This window comes from Erpetoichthys calabaricus, chromosome 14 (genome assembly GCF_900747795.2).
Source record: "Erpetoichthys calabaricus chromosome 14, fErpCal1.3, whole genome shotgun sequence".
Taxonomy (NCBI): Eukaryota; Metazoa; Chordata; class Cladistia; order Polypteriformes; family Polypteridae; genus Erpetoichthys; species Erpetoichthys calabaricus.
Genome location: NC_041407.2, coordinates 96,694,642 through 96,716,039, shown reverse-complemented (window position 1 = coordinate 96,716,039; position 21,398 = coordinate 96,694,642). Strand labels below are relative to the sequence as shown.

The window sequence follows — 21,398 nt, the reverse complement described above, 5'->3', positions numbered from 1 at the left end:
GTGAAGTGCTCCCACACTTTAGAAAGTTTGTCTTTTCCATCTCCTTCCCCCTCCTCTATCCAACTCGCCATTGCAATCACGTTTATTTTGCTCTACATTCTTCTTCTCCTCAGATGTTCTCCTTCGTTGGTAGGACTGTGTGCAGTCTTGACAAACAATAACAAATGATACTGCCCCCAGAAGTTCATGTAATGCATTGCAGTTACAAAAACCAATGTGGTTCTTTGTGACTGGCGCGTCTATTGAAGTTTCTGTTTGACGTGTCGACAATAAAAAAAAAAAAAATCTACGACAATTTTTTGTAGTCGACATCGTCGATTTACGTCAGCTAATTGTTGCAGCCCTATGCAAAATCCATGTGTTCTACAAGGATTCTTTCCCACTGTCTGCATCTTAATTTTTCTAGTGAAAAATAATGGTCTGTCTTTTTTCCACTACTGCCTTCTCATCTTTTTGTTTGAAAAGGTGGTTTTACTTCCAGTCAGTTTAGTTTTGCAAACATTTTTATTTTATGCTCCATCTACATTTTAAATTTTCTGCTGCTTGACCTTGCAGTATGTTGGGTGGGTGTTTGGCTCCATCTTAAGGCCTCCAATACCCAGTTTGAGTACATGGGTGACAGTTTTGAAGACCCTCACCTTCATAACTCGTTTACCTCTAGCTTCACATCCTTATCAATATTACAAAGCGAGGTTTGAGATTGGTGAGCAGCCCTAGATTGAAAGCTGAAGAAACTGAAAGTGTAAAATATTTGTGCATATCCAGAGTACTTCAGTAAGCAGAAGGATAATTTAATTGTGCAGTTTCACAAGCTGCTTTTGAAAAGTAAAATCCAGAAGTATACCATTAAAGACAAGCAAGTGAGAGGAGTGGCTGGTCCTCAATTCAAAAGCTTATTCACATTTTAGTCTGTTTTACCATAATGTATGCTTTTAATGTTACAAAATTATTGTCTTAATGTTTTTTCTTAATTCCCTTTCTGAATAATTGTAGGCCTTTTCTGGTCTGGCAGAAGCTGCCTATGAAGCTGCTGATGTAGCAGATGACCAGGAAGAACCAGCAACATACTGTTTATCATCCTCTTTTGAGCTGATTGTGCAGAAACTCCTTGAAACTGCTGACCGGTAAGAATTGACCTTCAATGCTGTCCAATAGTGTGGTACTTTTTAAGAGCTTTTTTCTTTTCAGTGTTAATATGATCCTAAGGTGGACCTGTGATTTGAATAATACAACTTCCTACAAAGTTTGTTCAATCATAAATTTGAAAGCATAACAATTAATATGTATTAAATGGTTACTTTTGGTTGTCCCCAATGTATATCCTTTCAAAATTCCTCCATCAGTGGCAAGATCATACATGTGAGCAGTGCTGTTTAAAGAGGCAGGTGCCTTTAAATAAAGTAGACAATAATGACGATATTCATTTAAAGTGAAAGTGTCTTACAAGAAGATATGGATACAGTTGGCTAAGAAGTATACTGAACATTAGAGGCTTGGAACAATACTGATGCAACTTAATTCTGGATTTTTTTATTTTTAACGAAATGTCAGGAAGAAAATGGTGAGGTCTTTGCTGGATGGAACCCATGTAAACTGCATGGTGCTGCTGGGAGTAGAGGAGTGTAAAGTGTGTTTTAATGGCACATTCATGTGAAGCACTGGTGGAATGCTTTAGGAGATGTTATCATCTTGGTTATTCTCGGAAGTGACCCTCTAAGGTGAAACTTGGATCCATTAGACATACTGCATTTGGCATGGGAAAGTTTTTTGCAGTGCACGGAGTTATCATCTAGTTTGACTGAAGATGTTCTGAAATTGAGTGATTAATTGTTAATTAAGCTGGTATCTCAAAGCAAACACTTTCTGCATTCAGCCATTAATGAATACTTCATAAAGGACAGTTATAATTTGATATGCATCTTGAAAACATTTTCTAAAGTCGCTGTATATACTACTTTACATTCCAGAATTAGTCCTGAAACTGCACACTCGTGTGTGTGCGCTTTTTTTGTCAGAAGTGTTGAAGAGGAAACTAATTTAAGAAATCTGTATATTTTTTATTATATTGAAAAACACAGTTTACCTTTTAACACAATCTGTTAACACCTAATATGGGTTAAGGGCAGGTATAGTTGCACAATGCACAGCTACTACTAAAATGTTTGATTTCCTAAAATTAGCAACAGATCTCAAAGGTTGGGGTCATGTGTGTAAAGCAGGTGGAAGTGAGATTTGTAACTTCAGAATAATTGACAAGTGTACAACTAACATTTTGTTAAAACGCGGCAGGCAAAAGGGTTGAGACAATGGAAATACTTATGGATCACTCTGGCTGTTTCTAGTAAGTCAAGTAGTATGTTTCCAGGACGTATTGTGCTATATTACATAGTAGGAAATATTAGTATCTTGGTTTCGCAACTTAAAGCACAGAGTAAAATCTTTAAAGTGTAGCCTTACAAAAAACTCAATTGTTATAATACAGATTATCTTAACTGCTAGATTGATGTACTGTTTTTGCCGGCTTCTGCCAGTGTTTAAAAGTTTGTTTTGCTTTGATGAAAATTACATTCTCTGCTTGGTTTCACATTATAGGTGGAAAAACTTTACTAATTTTAACAAGGGTAGATAAGGGATTTTTTTTTTTTTGGGAGTTCCAATTTGTGTTACCTCTGTTGGTGTGGCCCTGCTTCCACCTTTTTAATGCAGACTATAGGTGAAGTGTATTGTTTGGTTTTTAAATATCCTTTGTTTTTTTATTTCAGGCCTGATGGTCACCAGAATAATTTGAGAAGTGCAGCATATGAAGCCTTAATGGAAATCGTAAAGAACAGCGCTAAGGACTGCTACCCAGCTGTACAGAAAACCACTCTTGTCATCATGGAACGTCTGCAGCAAGTGTTGCAGATGGAGGTACATTTAGATGATATTTACACTTTATGGAGTCGTTAACCAACCAATTGTTAAGTACCAAGTACTGCAATACATGCAGTGCAACAATTAGAACAATGTAAGAAATGGTGTGAAATTGGAATTTTAAAACTAAACTGCTTGATACTTGGTGTGTGGTGCATCTTGACTCAAGGTGTGGTTTTCATTGTTTTTATTTGTATTTATCTACAGTGTAGTTTTACTTTTTTGTTTTACAGTCTCATATTCAGAGCACTTCAGACAGAATCCAGTTCAATGACTTGCAGTCCCTGCTGTGTGCCACACTTCAGGTGAGATTCAGCACTTGTTTTTATTCATTTAACTGTACCAATAATTAAGTGCATTTTTGTCATTGCTAAATTATATTTAATGCATTATTGGTCTGGGTTCATTTAATACAAAAATGACCTTGGTTTAAAAACGAAAGATGCCTTTGTCTTTTTATAATTGTTTAAAATTATGTTGACATTTTACACTTGAGGACTAAATTACTAAACTTGAAATAGAATTTATTGTGTAGCTTCTGGTCCTCATTGTGCTTACCAGTTTGCCTTGCCAGCCAAGGCAGTGCTTAATTTTGGGAATGGTAACTGTAGTATGTTACTTATAGAGCTAATCATAAGTTTACAGTTCATTACAGCAGGCCTGGAAGCTGTACTACCAGATGCATTTACTAACTGAATTTATTGGTAACAGTTAACAAATGTGATATGTGCAATTCAGTAGCACTTGTTGGGGCTGGTGTGTGTTTTTTGCATTTAGACTCATTATCCTTTTCTAGTGAAGATTTTTTTTTTTTTTTTTTTTTAAACAGAATGTCTTGCGTAAAGTACAGCACCAGGACGCCCTGCAGATATCAGATGTGGTGATGGCATCTCTGCTCAGGATGTTTCAGAGCACTGCGGGATCTGGTGGTGTACAAGAAGATGCACTTATGGCTGTCAGCACTCTTGTTGAAGGTGAGGGCAGAGATTTGTAAATATCACTTTTACTTGGCCTACTTCCTCACTGCAACCAGCTTCTTTAATTGTGTAACAAGCGGAAGGGTTGGCTGTCCTATGTAACTGTCAAATTGTCAATTGAAAGATGAAAAATTGCAAGAGTAAAGACCTTGTGTAGCACTGTTATACTTTAGGACTGATTAGTTAAACTTGGAGTGCAGATCACAAAGTTCTCATTTTAGATTCTTGTAAACCTTTAAAAGTTGCTTGTATTATATTGGTGGTGTTGGTTTTAATGTGGTTCCTTCCAAATCACTTATCTCACTCTTTAAAATACATAAATAAAAATAAACAATTTCATACAACGTGCAATTTCCAATTCACCTTCTACTTCTTGTTAAACATGAAAAATGTGGGAAAGGGTGCTCATGAAGTGCTGTCAAAACATTTCTTTTGTTTCAAGATGAAAAATGTTTTTCCAAGGAGTGCCTCACAAATACTGATCTTTAAATGTATCTTGTTTTATGTTTGGTTTGGATTTGTTTAATTGCCCTTTAATGGTGAATGTTCCCTTATTCTTTCAGTTCTTGGCAGTGATTTCTTGAAATACATGGATGCCTTTAAACCTTTCTTAGCTATTGGACTAAAAAATTATGCTGAATATCAGGTAATATTTTGTTTATTTAAGGATGTGTGTGGGTTTGTGAATGCTTAGTTTTAAGAGTAAATACATTTCTTGTAATGTTTTTAAGGTTTGAATCTTATTTTTGAGTGAAGGGGCATTTTCAGCGTTATCATTAAAATGATCATGTCCCCAGTGAGCATTTAAATCTTTCCTGTCTTCAAGGTTTGGACGAGTGTGAATACAGTAATCCCTCGCTATATCGCGCTTCGACTTTCGCGGCTTCACTCCATCGCGGATTTTATATGTAAGCATATTTAAATATATATTGCGGATTTTTTGCTGGTTCGCAGGTTTCTGCGGACAACGGGTCTTTTAATTTCTGGTACACGCTTCCTCAGTTGGTTTGCCCAGTTCATTTCATACAGGGGACGCTATTGGCAGATGACTGAGAAGCTACCCAACCACAGCGCGTATTATGTATTAAATAAAACTCCTCAAATATATTGTGAGCACGGGGGCTGTTTGCACCCCTAGAGGACATGGCCGCTCCTCAAAAAACGCTGAAAGATTACCTTCACACTGCTCCCTTCTTTGCTGGGCTTACATGTGGCTGCTTTGCAAGCGATATGCTTCCCGCATGGTGCTTCGCATACTTAAAAGATCAAACAGCACGTGTTGATTTTTGATTGTTTGCTTTCCTCTCTCTCGCTCGCTCTGACATTCTCTGCTCCTGACGGGAGGGGGTGTGAGCAGAGGGGCTGTTCGCACACTGGCCTAGAGGATACGGACGCTCCTCTAAAAAATGCTGAAAAATGCTTGCTCCCTTCCTTGCAGCTACTTTGTTTGGCGGTGCTTCACATACTTAAAAGCCAAACAGCCCTATTGATTTTTGACTGTTTGCTTTTTTCTCTCTCTCTCTCTCTCTGACGCGCACTCCTTTGAAGAGGAAGATATGTTTGCATTCTTTTAACTTTGAGACGGAACTGTCATCTCTGTCTTGTCATGGAGCACAATTTAAACTTTTGAAAAAGAGACAAATGTTTGTTTGCAGTGTTTGAATAACGTTCCTGTCTCTCTACAACCTCCTGTGTTTCTGTGCAAATCTGTGACCCAAGCGTGACAATATAAAAATAACCATAAAAACATATGGTTTCTACTTCGCAGATTTTCACCTTTCGCGGGGGGGTCTGGAACACAACCCCCATGATGGAGGAGGGATTACTGTATTTTCTATTATGGATATGGTTTTACCAGACAATGCACATTTGAGAATTTCCTCAATTCGTGCATGAATGTCTTTAAAAACTCTTCAAACCAGTGAAAACATACTCTAAATGTTGGACTTCCATTATTTATGTATTTTTTTTTTTTTTTTTTATATATAAGTATATCATGCTTTATTCTGTGGCTTTGATTGCTCATTGCACATCTGCCTGCTGCATTATCTTAATATGCTTTGAATATCAAATGCTTGGAACCAGAGTCAGTATGAGAGGATTTTTAGTTTGTAAACGAGCATTGTATATTGGTATCTGTTCATATTCAAAGTCGTATACTTTTTACTGTTTCCCCCAGCCCCACTGTAAGCAATTTCAGTCCATTTGTCAGTGCTGACTGCTAGCTTTTACCATATGAAAGTGTAAAGGTCCTTCACCCATAACTTGTGTCAACCCCTTGGAGATCCCAGTCCTAATGTACACTTCTAACACACCTTCATTTGTTTATACTAAAAAAGATGAGGTTGTGTCATGATATGCATTACTGTAAATAAAAGCCATGATTAGAAACGTCGACTCTGACTCCATCTTCAGTACAGATTATACTTTTTAAGATTTCTAGAGTTGGAAGCTTTTTTCAACAACTCTGTAGCTTTTAAGTATATTCAAAAGGATTCTGTAAAGTATATAAGCAGATGGGCACTTTTCTTAAGCTGTTCAGATGAATGCACTTTTCAAAATGTCTTCTCTTTAGCCTTCAGTACAAACTAAACTTTAATGGAAAAATATAATTTTTTTTTTTTTTTTTTTTTTTTTATAAAACATGGCCAAATTTATTTTATAGTGTTTAAAAAGGTTTTATTTTAAATAGGCCACAAGCTGTTGAAAATACTTTAAGAACTTGTATGCAGTAGATTTTAACATTTTAAACCCACTAAATGAAAATGTGCCTTTTTAAAAGTGCTTTCTTCTGCTTTAGTGAACGAAATTCAGTGCTGATTTTTTTACTTTGTACAAAAGAATAATTTTGATTTGATAAACATGGAGCAGTTTGTTTTCAGTGAAAAGAGGTTAATATAACAGTTCTCCAGATTAAAAATTGTTTGACATTTGGATCCCATGGCAGAGAAGAAAGTGTTGGGTGTAGCAGGAATGAACGAGAAAGATATGACCAGCATGACAACTGTTGGGGAGCTAGATGCATTTGATTTCCAGCACACCCTGTTCTTTCTTTAGTAATGGGCTTCCCACTAAAATAAACAATCGTCGCATTTGTTAATCATGATTTTTACTCCTTTTCCCTTTTGTTGGCACCAATTCCAATTAAATTAAGAGGTGATATGGCACTCTTTGAATGTGAGTTTGCACGTTATCTATTTTGCTCACCACTGCGAACATGTGTAATATTCTTTCGACGTTTAACTGCCTAACAAACATCCATCCATCCATTATCCACCGCTTATCCGAGGTCGGGTCGGGTCGCTTGGGCAGCAGCCTAAGCAGGGAAGCCCAGACCTCCCTCTCCCCGGCCACCTCCTCCAGCTCCTCTGGGAGGACCCCAAGGCGTTCCAGGGCCAGCCGGGAAATATAATCCCTCCAGCGTGTCCTGGGTCTGCCCCATGGCCTTCTCCCAGTGGGGCATGCCCGGATCACCCCCCCAGGGAGGCGTCTAGGGGGCATCCTAACCAGATGCCCGAACCACCTCAACTGGCTCCTCTAAATGCAGAGGAGCAGACTCTACTCCGAGTCTCTCCCAGATAACTGAACTCCTCACCCTCTCTCTCTAAGGGAAAGTCCAGCCACCCTGCGGAGAAAACTCATTTTGGTCGCTTGTATCCGCGATCTTGCTCTTTTGGTCACTACCCAAAGTTCGTAGCCATAGGTGAGGTTATGAACGTAGTTCGACTGGTAAATCGACAGCCTCGTCTTTTGGCTCAGTTCTCTCTTCACCACGATTGACCGTTGCAGAGCCTGCATTCTAGGGATGCTGCACCAGTCCGTCTGTAAACCTCCCGCTCCATTCTTCCCTCACTCGTGAACAAGACCGCGAGATACTTGAACTCCTCCACTTGAGGCAGTACTGTGCTCCCAATCTGGAGAAAGCATTCCACTCTTTTCCAGTTGAGAACCATGGCCTCGGATTTAGAGGTGTTGACTCTCATCCCAGCTGCTTCGCACTCGGCTGCGAACCGCTCCAGTGAGAGCTGAAGGTCACTGTCCGATGAAGCCAACAGAACCACGTCATCCGCAAATAGCAGAGACGAGATTCTGAGGTCACCGAACAAGACCCCCTCTCCTCCTTGGCTGCGCCTAGAAATTTTGTCCATTTAACTTATGAACAGAATCCGTGACAAATGGCAGCCCTGGCGGAGTCCAACCTCAACAGGAAACGAGTCCAACTTATTATCGGCAATGCAGACCAAGCTCCTGCTCCTCCTGTACAGGGACTGGATGGCTCGTAACAACGAGCCTTGTACCCCGTACTCTTGGAGCACACCCCACAGGATGCTTCGAGGGACACGGTCGAATGCCTTCTTCAAATCCACAAAACACATGTGGAGTGGTTGGGCAAACTCCCATGCCCCCTCCAGGATCCTGGCCAGTGTGTAGAGCTGGTCCAGTGTTCCACGGCCGGGACGGAATCCGCATTGTTCCTCTTGAATCGGAGATTCGACCATCGATCGAACTCTCTTCTCCAACACCCCTGAATAGACCTTACTGGGGAGGCTGAGGAGTGTGATTTCCCCCTATAGTTGGAGCACATCTTCCGGTCACCCTTCTTAAAAAGGGGAACCACCACCCCGGTTTGCCAATCCAGAGGCGCTGCCCCCGATGTCCATGCGATGTTGCAGAGGCGTGTCAACCAGGACAGCCCCACAACATCCAGAGCCTTGAGGAACCCAGGGTGAACCTAACAAACAACCTCTTTTAAAGCTGCAATTTAGAGTAGTGGTGATGAATGCAATTTTAGGTGAGGATCCTGTCATAATGGATGTGATTTATTTTCCTGCACCATTTTGATCTCCTGTGTTCTGTGGCTTTGGTGAGGAATGTTTTCTCCTTTCAGTAGTGGAGAAAGTGCATACTGTTGTTTTCATACATTACTTTAGTGTATATGCCAAGGACTTGAGAGCTTGGTACCACTTTTCTGGTTTGATGTCAATTTAATACTTTCTCCTCTCACTTTTGGGTCTGAAAGCACTGCAGTTACAGGTCACCACTGCTCTAGCTATCTGGCTGTCATTTGGCATGTGGTGTTCCAGCTGGTACAATAATCTTACCAATTGCTAGTGATTCCAGATGTGCTGCACAAATGCATGCAGCTGCACACTCAAGTCCTGAGCAGCTGCATAATTTAGGATGAATATACAGTCACCTGCAAAAATATTCAGACCTTTGACTAATTATGTGTCTTGAATAACAGAACATTTTCTGTGATGCATTCATTTCAAACTGCTTAAACTCTAATTTAGGGTTTTTGTGTTCCTTACAATGTGGCATTTTATGTTAGGTACTTGTTTTGCAGCAGAAACATTCACCATCTTGTTCTGGAGCCACACTAGTATTAATTTTGCTCTGTGTGTGGGATCTTTGTCCTAGTGAAAGAGGAACATTTGCCTGTGCTTCAGTTTATTATCAAACACAAACATTCTTTTGAGATATTTGCTTTAACTTTCTATTTTAACCACCTACAAAGTCTTCGCTGTCAAAAGCAGCCCCATAGCATAATGCTGTCGCAATACAGCATCGTGATTAGAGTTTTTGGGCAGTGTTAAATTTACACAACACACCTCTTTCAACTATGGGCTTAATGCTTTATCTGTTTGTCATCTGACCACATTTTTTTTTCCCACATGGTAACAGGGACAGTCCTGTTTTTTTGGCAAACACCTGATATACTTTTTTGAGTAGTGGTTTGTTTTGTGCTACCTACCCAAATAGGCCTGTTGAAAGGTGTACCTTAATCCCAGTCTTTGCTGGTAGAATCTGTAGCTCCTTTGAAGTGATTCTTAGTCTCTTGGTGACTTCTTTATCAAGTCTTCGTTTTGTTTTTGTAGATCTTTGAGGAGGGACTGAATACATGTTTAAGCAGTCTTCTTTTTTCACCCTCATTTCTCTCTGGCAGGTTTGTCTGGCTGCAGTGGGGCTGGTCTGTGACCTTTGTAGAGCCCTCATGTCTAACATTCTGCCTTACTGTGATGAAATCATGCAGCTGCTACTGGAAAACCTTGGGGTAGGTAGACTTACCATTTGGTCTTTGCTTACTTTTTGATTTGCCAGTTATCCTCTAGTGTCTGCATATAATTACATATTTTTAAATTTCTATAAGCCATCTATAGAAACAATGGTAAGAATCCAGTTGGCACATACATAAAACATTTTTAAATTTTTCAGTTGACTCTTGGTTTTGCCATTAGGGAATTTTGGGAATTTTTTTTTCCCTTTCAGAATGAAAACGTTCACAGGTCTGTGAAGCCCCAGATCCTCTCTGCATTTGGTGATATCGCTCTTGCCATTGGTGGAGAGTTCAAGAAGTACCTTGAGATTGTTCTTGATACTCTCCAGCAGGCCTCTCAGGCCCAGGTTGATAAGGTAAGCCACAGTTGTACATCTTGCTTTTCCTGATGACCGTTCCTCCTCCTGCTTAGAGCCCTAGCAAGTAGGATTTTAGGTCATCACAGAGCAAACATGGACTACTTCACTCGGAGTTGAGGCAGTGGTGCTGCCAGTGTCTATTCCGAAATTTGCGGGTCCAGACATTTTCTAATAGACATGATTTATTTGAGATGTTTCAGAAATTTCTATTAACTTGTTTTGGTGTAAAGTGAAAAATGCGGCTTAATTGCCTTGTCAGTTCAAAAAAAAAAAAACGTGTTAAATACATTTTCTAAAAGTTTTTGAGGTGTTTAAGTTCATTTTTCAACTGTTTCGGTATCAATGGAATAATATAATGGCTTTGAAATATGTGTCAACTTTTGGTAAGATGCACATGTTTTTTGGTACAGGTTTCATACTCATTGAAGAGTGATTTGGTTTTCTTTATACAGACAGATTATGACATGGTGGATTATTTGAATGAGTTGAGGGAAGGCTGTCTGGAGGCATACACCGGTATTATTCAAGGGCTTAAAGGCGACCAAGAAAATGTACATCGTAAGTGCTCAAGAGGCTTGAGAGGTTTTATACAGTAATTGTATTTACATTAAATATTGTTAGCTTGTCATCCAGTATTAGCATATGGAATTAACAGTGCCTAATAATGTGTGCATGACAACCCCACTAATGTAGCAGCCACCTGCTTTTGTATCCTGACACAAATTGGAAGAAGGCAATTTTGTTTTGTGTGTGTGTGTATGTGTGTGTGTGTGTGTGTATGTATGTATGTGTTTAGTGCTAAAGACTCCAGGGAGTCTGGTACATATGAGTGCCTGAAGCACCCCAGATTGTTTTGGTATACATGCATAAGTACATGTAAGCACTGAACAACTTAGGGGAGGAAACCTTCATGGAATAGACATGTTCAGTCAAACTGACCACAGAATTCTTTTTGATGATCATGAAGTTGATTTCACAGACAAGAAAACACAAGTTTGGTAAAGCTCATTTCCATCCTTTTGTTTGTTGGATAATACAAAATGCTTCCCTTGATATTTTTTGGAGTTAATATAAATATCCTACTTTATTGCTGTATTAGTGTTAGAAATTGTGCTAATAATGTGAAACATTTTTAATGCATAATTTGTCCAGCTTTCTTAACCATGTGATACAAGAAAAGAGTTAAACCTAAGTATAGGTGAAATATAATAATAATAATAATAATTCATTAGAAATATATGGAATTAAAACTATTGGACTGGTCAGTATTAAAAGCCCTGTTTTGTTTTTGTATTTTTCTTCCCCTCTCCACTAACCCTGTTCAGCGGATGTCATGCTTGTTCAGCCTCGGGTAGAGTTTATTCTGTCTTTTATTCACCACATTGCAGAGGATGAGGATCATTCAGATGGTGTGGTGGCTAATGCTGCTGGCCTTATTGGGTAATATTTCACTGTTTCTACTTCACCTTTTACAGTAGCAACTAGTTTAAGTGGTTGTGTTGGTATACATGTTGTTTTGTGCCTCTTTTTGAAATGTATTTTGACTTGATGTATATTGGTATGTTAATATTTGAGCCATTATTTGACTCTCCTGATGTATCAGCATCACTGTTGCCCTCGCCAGTAATTCACCTGTTAAGATGAGCAAACCCTTGGTAGGATATTTCCCTAATATAGACTGTGTTTGAAAATATCCTCTCCTTGCCTGATATATACAATGGCTGTATAAAGTTGAGCATTCATGTTTGGGCTAAGGGTTCCCAGGGGCTCCAAAATGCTAATTGTCTTCTTCAAATTAACTTAGCTCTGGTCTCATTCATTTAGAAACACTGGCTCTTGGGTGTTATTAGAACTGTTATTTAACCTTAATATCTTTTCATTTTTGTTTCTCCTACGAAAATTAGTAGTGGCAATAGTACATCTTTGCTGCCAACATGTATCATTATTACTCTAAATTCATAGCTATCGGGCACTACTGTTTTAACAATTTAAATTACAGTATATAGAGCTTATAAACAATCAAGGAGCTAAATTTGGAATTTGAAATTGGCAATGTGTGTTCAGATGCATTTTTGTGGTGTTTTTGCTAATGGGTCTTGTAGTTTTTTGGTTTTTTTTTTGGTTCCTCCCATCCCCCAAACCCCAGTTTTAGATGATTAGCAGCTGGAAATTGTTTGGTTGTTAGGGCTTATGCAGCTATGATCATGAATAACTTGTAACAAACTGGTATCCTTACCATGGTGTGTCTAGTGTTAATTGATACTGGGGTAGTGGCTGACTTATCTGTCACCATGATTGAAATTTGTTGGGATAAGAAACAATGATGTGTATTCGGTCTTACTTTTGTCTTTCTGTCCTGTTATATCTATAGTGATTTATGTACAGCATTTGGTAAAGATGTCATGATGTTAGTGGAACTTAGACCCATGATACATGAGCTGCTAACTGAAGGGAGAAGATCGAAGACGAGCAAAACAAAAACTCTTGCTACTTGGGCAACCAAGGAACTAAGGAAACTGAAAAACCAAGCTTGGTAAGTATCATGCTGTAATTTTAGCAAATCATTAAAATAGTACAGATCAAAGTAAAGCTCATTTCAATTTAAAAAGAAAAAAAAAACTGCTTAAATGTTTCAGCGACACTGAGCTCTGAGCTTGCTATTCTTTTGAAGCAGAGTGCGAGAGCCCAGCAGTTTAGAAAGCTTTCAAGTGATTTCTTGGACTTTAATTTTTCTTTGTTTTCTTTTGCACTTAATGCATTTTGCTGTGCTTTGTGTAACCCTTTCTCCGTCAGTTATCTGTACTTTTCATAAGCCCATAAATGTGTGTTAGAAGTATAACAGCTTTCCATAGTCCTGCTCCCTTTTTCTGGCCCTTAATGTAAAATTATATTTCAACCTTTAAATTTACCTTTGTTAAAATATTTTATCGAAAAACTTAAGCAGACATCCATGAGGAGAAAACTTCAGCACTTAGCAGGGCAAACACAAGTCCATTAGTATTTTGATAATGGCACAATTTTAGTGTGGCTCACTACTAGAGCATTATGATAAGGAGATTAAACAAAGGGTACGAGTGTTTAGTATAACTTTTCAGTAATCTGTGGTGTTTAGTTGAAAAACATTGAATGGTATAGAAATTTTACTACTAATGTAGTTCCATCCCCCCATTTTAAGGAGCCAAAAGTAATTTGAAAACTGGCTGCTTAATTGTTCTTGGCCAGGTGTGTGGTGTTACATCATGCACAGTTAACCAGGCGATTCCAATTGTGGTATTTTAATTTGAAATCTGTTGCTTTTATCACCTCTGTTTGATGGCCCAAAGAGGTGTTGATGCCACTAAAGCAGGGTGAAAAAATGTGGAAATCTAAATGTGACAAAACTTTGTTTTCTGGAATAAACTGTTTGATATTCCTGAGCTCACCAGTACATTTTTTTTTCTAATAATGTACCAAACAGCCTGGTAGACCAGGGAAGACTGCTGTAGTGGATGAGTGGAAAATACTTTTAATAAAAAAAAAAAAGTTGCCCAGATCAAAGACTGTCAAATATGTACTGTAAGTGTAGCTGTGTACAAGATGACCATAAAGTGAAGATTGCACAAGCATAAATTCAGAGGGTTCTACCACAGGATGTAAACAATATGTAACAGAATGCTAGGTTACAGTTTGATAAGAAGTATATATCAAAAAAACTGCTTTTTTGGAACCGTGGTAAGGTGTGCCATCTGTCCACACGACAGTACTGGAAAGAGATGTGGAGAAAGGAACAGCTTAGGTTCTTAATAATATAGCACCTCCTCAGTGAAACATGATGGAGATGGTAGTGTTCTGGCTTGGGTGTTTATGGATGCCACTGGACATGGTTCTGTTGTATTTACTGATGAGGCGAATGCAGGTTCAGTCCTGATATGTACATAGACACCTGCTCACATTCAACAGAATGTATCAAAACTGATTCGGCAGCATGTTATTCTTCAGCTGGACAATGACCTTAAAGCCATTCAATATATTAAAATTCCAAAAAGTGAACTATTCTTGAATAGTTGACCTTAATGCATTTGAGCATGCATTTCAGTTTCTGAAGGCAACATGCCCCTGAAATAAGTGGGAATTAAAGATGGATGCAATACAGGACCAGCAGAACATCAGGTTAAGAAACACAGTGCAGAGACATGTCTGAGAGTTTCAGATTGTAGAAGATTTGAGCAAAGTATTACAAAATATTTAAGATGTTAATTCAGCCATACTTTTGGCTCCTTAAAAAGTATTGCAATCCCTATACCCAGTACCGTTTTTGTGTAAATCCCCTTGATGCCCTCCTCTCCTTTTAAGTTCAATACCCCAAAACATTGTGTTTTGTTTATTTGGTGTGTAGTTCTGGAGATGAAAGCTATTACAAGTTTTGTTTTCACAAGGGTTCATATGTATCTAATCAACAGAATGATTTCTTAAAGCGATTCCAATTTATTGCTGCCTTCATTTTGTGCCACTTGATTGCAGTTGTTGAAATCCCCTTGCAGCTGGATTATGTATTTGAATGATTAGTGTTTGGTGAGATTTTTTGTAAACAGATTTAATGTCAAAAAGAATAGTTTTGTGCTTAGTTCTCTTTATTTAAATGATGATTTATGTAATTTAATTTACACAAGTCCTCCAACAAGTCATAGTGCATAGATTCCAATGGCACTACATTTTAACTTAAAGGTTAGTTCAGGTTGGGGAGCATCCACTGGTGCAGCATGTTGCCACAGCCACCACATGATGAAACAGCTTGTGATCCTGGTTGGCAACCCTCCAGGCAGACGCGCAGCCCAGTCCCACCCTCCAGAAATGACCATGTATCTGCTGCAGCCAGGTGTTGTGTGGGTGTCCACTTGGCCTGGTCCAGCCAGTCGAGTCCTCAACAATGCGGACCCTGCGAGCTGGATCACCCTCGGGGAATCTCAATACGTGGCCGTAGTGCCATAACTAATGCTCCCTCACAGTGCAGGTAATGTGCCTCATTTGGGACTCCGTGAGCAGCTGCTCCTTCGACACAGTCAAACCAGTGGTACCCAAGGATTCTCTGAAGAGACACAGTACCGAAGGAGTCCAGTCTTCATCTCCGGTCACTGGATAGCGTCCATGTCTCGCAATCATATAGCAAGACTGGAAGCACCAGGACTCAAGACTTGAACCTTTGTCTTTTTGCATATATACGGAGTGCCACACACTCCTTTCCAGCAAACTCGTGACCCATTCTTCCCCCACCCCCCATGTCCTCCCAATCTGTCCACTGACTTCATAGGAAGAGTCACCAGAGACATGAATGTCACTGCCATGGTAAGTAAACCTTGCGTCTTCACATAGTCATTCATATTAATATTAATGTTTTATATTTTGTAGAATATTGTCTGGAAATTGTCTAGTTATATAAAAAAAAATGAAGTTGTGGGTAAGCAGAGGGGTTTGCCAGTGAAACCACAGTATATAATAAAGCACAATATATTACTTCTATTGATTCTGCTGCATATTATTCCCGTTTCATTTAAAGTTGAAATAATTCAATTGACAAATGTGTCAGTTTACTACAGCTAATAAATCTGAAGTGGAAACATTTGACTAAAGGTTAATTGTGAAAATAGTCCATATGTCAGGAATACAGCACTTTCCCAGACCACACAGTTAAACTTTCATATGATGATGCAGGTCATAGCACTAATAATTAAAATGTGATGAACTGTTAATGCTCCTAAATACTGGTAAAAGCTCTAATTAAATATAGCGGGGCCGTCCACCATCTTGTTTTGCTCAGTGTCCAGTTTTTTTCCTTTTGATCACTGTGCATCGTTACAGAAATGGCAAATTTACACTTAACATAGAAAGCTTTGATCAGAATGGGAGAACAAAGTACAGGATATTTATAAAAACTGTAACTCTTAGACATATGGAACAAGTGATTTATTTTTTTCCCCTGCTTTGCATTCTACACAACCTCTTGTAGCCCACCTGCATTTAAAGGAGGGAACGAAGCCCATAGTATAAAGCATGCTCCCCTGATTTCTCTTTGATTACATCAGTGTGCGTGGGTAAGCTGAAAATAAAGTCCACATGAGGCATAAATTGCCCATCAAAGACTCCTGGTTAGCTGGCGATCAGAGTCAAGCAGCTGTCCCCTGTAGTGTAAAGCAAAGATTTTAGCTAAGCAGTAACGACCCTTTTTTTTTAGTTTTCAAGCTAAAACACTACTTGCTTTTATTGGATGGACAGCTGTCGGTTTCATTAATGACAATAGAAGCTATCTATCCTTTAATTACCAAATAAGTTGATTCTGGTAGAGCTTCGTGAAGAGGTGGCTCTCTAAAATGAAAATAAGTGCTGTGTGCTGTATGACCCTAATGTATTAGAATCTCTTCAGCCATGGTAGCATTAACATTTACAATCCCTTCTTGTTAAATGGCACGCTAAATTGAGTGCAACTGGAATAGAGAAACTTTAGTTAAAAAATGCAAAAAGTCCTGTTACATCCTACATCACTTTGTAACATGGATGCCGCAACTAAAATTGACACTATACTGCATTGGTTTCTGATCTTCCAGATGTGTTGTTTTTTATATATTAAGTATAAGTTCAAAATGGGTATTTGACATCTTTTAAATTGAATAAAAACCAATTGATTTCAGTTTAGAATTTTGGCAGTGGTTTAGAAGCCCTCTAGTAGGATGGGTTACTAGTGACAATAGATATGCTTGGGGTGCCAGGGGAGGATTAGGGAAGTGTTGTCATCTTACCCTGTTTCAGTTTTCTTTATAAAATTTTAAAGTTAACAAAATGCATAAAGGCCATTGACCCTTTCTTTGTTTTACCTCTTTGCTTTTTAGTGTTTTGAAACACCTTTCCTTTTTGTCTTCTAGATCTGACAGTTGAGAAAACATCTTGGGAAACCCCTCTGGAATTCTCCAATCTTTTGAAAAATAAAAAACCCAATTCTAAGCAGAAGTGAGGAGTGTGCACGGGTGAGTGTTTGGGATGTGAGAATGAGTGAGTGAGGCTTGAAATCACACCACCTTCTGAAAAAGAACAAATTCCAGCAGCAGCTGCGGCTACTGTCCGCATCAGCAGTGCGTCTACTCACTGATTGCTGAATTTCATTGAAGTGTGAGGAAGAGAATACAGACTGGACAGCATTAACTGATGTCCTTTCAGGAGCAGAAGCCTTCGGGAAAAGAAAAACTTAGAAAATATAACAGCCAATTTGGAGAGTGGGCTATGGTGTTTAAACAAAAAGAGCTTAACAGTGGACAGAACTTATTTGGCTGGTGTTTTGGACGCTCTTTAAAGCACTTGTGGAGTGGATCTTCTGAATTGGAAAATGTCAAGATTTCTTAAAAGGGTTTTGCTGCTGTAGGTGGAGAAAGCTTAAAAGTGGTTTTTCCTGGCCCATCTCTATCTTTAAACCATTGTGCTGTATATGCATGGGGTTCTTGTAAGTGCGTGAGGGCTAATTCCAGTTGAGTGTGTGTGTGAGTGAGGAGGGTTCACTTTCTTCACTTTGAAATTCAACATAGAAGCGAAACTCAATGCAAATAAATTAGTGAACGCATTACCGAAACGATTTCAAGAGTCCGTTCAACTAATGGCAGCACAACAAGAAATTGGAGATGAGTTGCATTTCTTGTCTTTTTTTTTTTTTTTTTTTTTTTTTTTTTTTTTTTTTTGTAGGAGAATCACTGATGAATGCTCAGAGCTTCCTTTTCAGGTTTAAACTGGTTTCCAGAATCTCCTCCTTAAGGAAAGTAGAAAATGAAAAAGTAAGCCACCTTTTGCCTGTGTGGAAACAAAAATTTAAAATGTGCACAGAGAATAAAGCAAAATGCATATATGATCTAAATGTGGCTGATAGCATTCAACAAAAGGCCTTGTCTTCAAATCAGTCCAAACAAAAGTAGCGTGCCAAAGAATTTGTCAGACTATGTAAAATCGCAACCTATTGGGATGTACTGTGAATTAAGACATGTCTAAAAAGGCTGGAACCAGCTCTCCATTTGGGAAAAAAGTTGGCCTTTCTGTGTTTTTAAAATGTGATACTGGTCTCTTGCTGCACTTATACTTACAAAGCTTGTAAACGAAATAGAGGCACTTGTAAAAGGTTCTATATTTTTCCACTGCGATGAGAGAAGTAAAATAAAATAAATAAAATGGTATTAAACATTCCCCTGTACCTTTTGTAGATTGGTCTTTAAGTTTTTTTTTTTTATTATTATTATTTTTAATATAAATTTTGGCTTGTGAAATTTAATGGGGTATGATGCCTGGGCAGTACAGGAGGAATGCAGACCCCAGTTAAGCCTGTAAAAAGCCACAAATGACGACATATCTTGAGCTTAATGTCTCCTTAGGCAAATTTATTTAGTACAGCCTGGCAGTTGTATATTTAGTAGTACATAATTTGTTGCCATGCTTGTATCTGGCCTAGTAACTGCAGTATCAAACTAAGATCCTTTATTGAATGAAGACTTTTTCTGAAGAACTCCACAGCATATCTTTAATGGTACAGGAGGTGCAAAGTGCTCCATAATTAGAGGGCTTGCCAAATTTAGGATTATCTGTTACTGATGATTTTTGTCTTGCCCGTTACAGGTATTCTACACTCTTGCAGCCTCTAAGCTGTGCAATAACACATTAATTTTATGCACCCGTTCAATGGGCTTTGCTGACATTGATGTTTAGGATTTTTGTCACAAGCTAGCCCCCTCAAATTAATAGCCATTTTTATTATCTTTTTAAGCCATGGATGATGCATTCATGTTACTAGTCCATAGAATTAGATGCCTGGTTCAAGCTGGAAAAACCACATGGCAATGTTCGCCCATGGTGACTGGAGCAGATGTTAGTTAAATCCCCAATTTCTTGTGCTGTCCTAAAGCTCCTTGCCTTGATGGCAGTGCATTCCAGCATCCTCCTGTCTGCCCTTTGTCTATGTGAACCTCACTAGGCAGGCTTTCAGATGTGCCTTTTAGAGCTGGGTTTTCAGATGCAGTGTGTGGTCCCGAATAATTTAAACCACACAGGCAGCATGGAAGCACTTGGCTGGCTGGCTGTGTGCTAGTGACAAGGGTGTTGTCCAGCTCAATCTGACTTGCTACTTACTCCAAGCTTGAAAACAATGTGTTTTTGTTTTTTTTATGCTTATTATTTTGTACTTAATTGGGACGAGGGAGGGGAGAGTGAGCGAGACTGTTCTGCAAATGGGGAAATTCTGACCATTCCTCAGTGTCACCTATGTCTGACTTATGTGAGCCTTCAGCTTTAGACAACAGGTGAATAAAACACACTGAGAAACTAATGGGTGTTTGTGTGTTTTCTTTGCTTTGCAAGTTTTACTAACAGTTTTATCCATGGTATTGAAAAATATTAACAGTGAAGCAGCTGCTGTAATTCCAACCCCCCAAAAAAACAGCATTGTCTTAATTGTGATGTTTTTTCACTGGCCATGCCCTAAATGTGCAACGGTGATATTGAGAAAGAAAGAGGAAACGTGCACACAAACTTCAGTCCCTTGTTGCTACCAGAGAGGCATCCACTAAATACTCACTTGGTTTGATGCTTAGTTTATTTAGTTGGTGTGTTGTATATTTGTAATTCATTTTGACCACTTTACAAAGATCAGTTTTTACCTTGAAATGAATGTGTGTTCTGGTTTGTGTCAAAAAAGCCAATTATCTAGCCAATACCTCCTATCCTTATTTTTATATCATGCTTCCTCATTGCAAAGTTCTTTAAATAGTAGTTACAGTACATTCCTCCTAATCTTGGGATATTTGGAATCGCACAATCACATCCTTAAATACTTTTTTTTGTTGGCGATGCATAAAGACATGCTTGGGTCTGCTGACCTGACAACAAGCCATATGCGGTTTCCCATGTGTGTGTGTGACAGAGTGAGAGAGCTAGTTGTCAAATTATTCATTATCATCAGCTGAACTGTTCTGGCATGATAGTGTGGTTTTGGTTTAGTGTTCCAAACTCCCGACACCATTTCTCAATAGAACTTTTGAAAGGCTTTAAAGGGTATATTTTAGGCTGTATGAGCAGTAATAAGTAAACATAATTTTGTTTGTTTTGGAGTGATGTATATTTTTTTGGGTCTTCCCATTTCAACTACCCTGTTGAAACTTGTGGAATGCCATTTAGGAGTGGAGTTTAAGTTGGTGCAGTTTTATTACACATGAACATTTCATTGTGTTCAACTCAGTTATGTTGGAATAAAATAGAGTCTGTGTTGTCCCAGTGCTCCCTAAAATTAAGAGCCTGCATCTCCAAAGAAATTCTTGAAATGCCCCCCAGCCTACATGGTAAGTTGAATCAACAGCAACCTGTGGGCAAAATTTTGTGAAAATTGTTTTTTGCACGATTGGTGAATAGACAGACAAGATGAGATTTGATGGTTGAAACGTGGTCCTTAGTGTACACAATGGATAAATTACATAAAAGAAAATTCAAAAGGGGGTATTACGACTTTATAAATGATTGCTTTCTCATTTATTAGTTGTTCAGTTTCATGAACTGCCCACATGTGCACCATTCAGAGACAGACGTGCAATTACACAGGTACTTGATTATGTTGAAGTGATTCTAAACATGGAAGAGACTAGAAGTAGTTATTATTGCTAGGAGCATCCTTGATGATTGATTTTAATTACTGACTTTGGCTGCTGAAGCCATTAACTTTTTGATATTGGGCAAAGACCCAGTTTAAAATCGCCATTTAGCCTCTCCTGGAGATATTTGAGGAAAACATGCAAATATGGGGAGAATGGACAAACACTACACAAACTACTGCTGGATCCATGAGGCAGCAGTGCTAGCTGCTGTGTCTCCATGCCCCTTTCCCCAGTGTTGGCCACCAAAAGCATTGAGCCATTTGTGTTCTGCATAAGTTTTGTCCACATCTTAGTTTGATTTGCATGCTTCATGTGCTATATCCATCTTTATGCAGATGCTGTTTTGCTTAGTAATCTTTAAGATATCTTGTAAAAAGCCAAATACTAACACATTATTAGTGTTCTGTGATATTTAAGCCATGACATCTTACACAACTTCTAGTTGGAG

At 38.7% G+C, this 21,398-nt stretch overlaps 1 protein-coding gene and 1 non-coding gene across 3 annotated transcripts in view; both read left to right on the top strand.

Annotated features, from left to right (window-relative positions):
• Nucleotides 1-19,632, top strand: part of kpnb1 (karyopherin (importin) beta 1) — a 35,340-nt gene extending 15,708 nt beyond the window's left edge. For both annotated transcript variants that reach the window (XM_028818405.2, XM_051936224.1), the window contains 11 exons: nucleotides 994-1,124; nucleotides 2,763-2,910; nucleotides 3,147-3,218; nucleotides 3,743-3,887; nucleotides 4,454-4,536; nucleotides 9,838-9,945; nucleotides 10,161-10,304; nucleotides 10,760-10,865; nucleotides 11,633-11,747; nucleotides 12,679-12,840; nucleotides 17,201-19,632. In XM_028818405.2, coding sequence (XP_028674238.1) covers nucleotides 994-1,124; nucleotides 2,763-2,910; nucleotides 3,147-3,218; nucleotides 3,743-3,887; nucleotides 4,454-4,536; nucleotides 9,838-9,945; nucleotides 10,161-10,304; nucleotides 10,760-10,865; nucleotides 11,633-11,747; nucleotides 12,679-12,840; nucleotide 17,201 — 1,215 coding nt within the window. In that variant the 3' untranslated portion in view covers nucleotides 17,202-19,632. The remainder of the gene's footprint in view (nucleotides 1-993; nucleotides 1,125-2,762; nucleotides 2,911-3,146; nucleotides 3,219-3,742; nucleotides 3,888-4,453; nucleotides 4,537-9,837; nucleotides 9,946-10,160; nucleotides 10,305-10,759; nucleotides 10,866-11,632; nucleotides 11,748-12,678; nucleotides 12,841-17,200) is intronic.
• Nucleotides 10,335-10,474, top strand: LOC114665499 (small nucleolar RNA SNORA79). Its single transcript, XR_003718424.1, has one exon. It is a non-coding gene; the product is annotated as a small nucleolar RNA SNORA79 (small nucleolar RNA).
• Nucleotides 19,633-21,398: the final 1,766 nt, after the last annotated feature.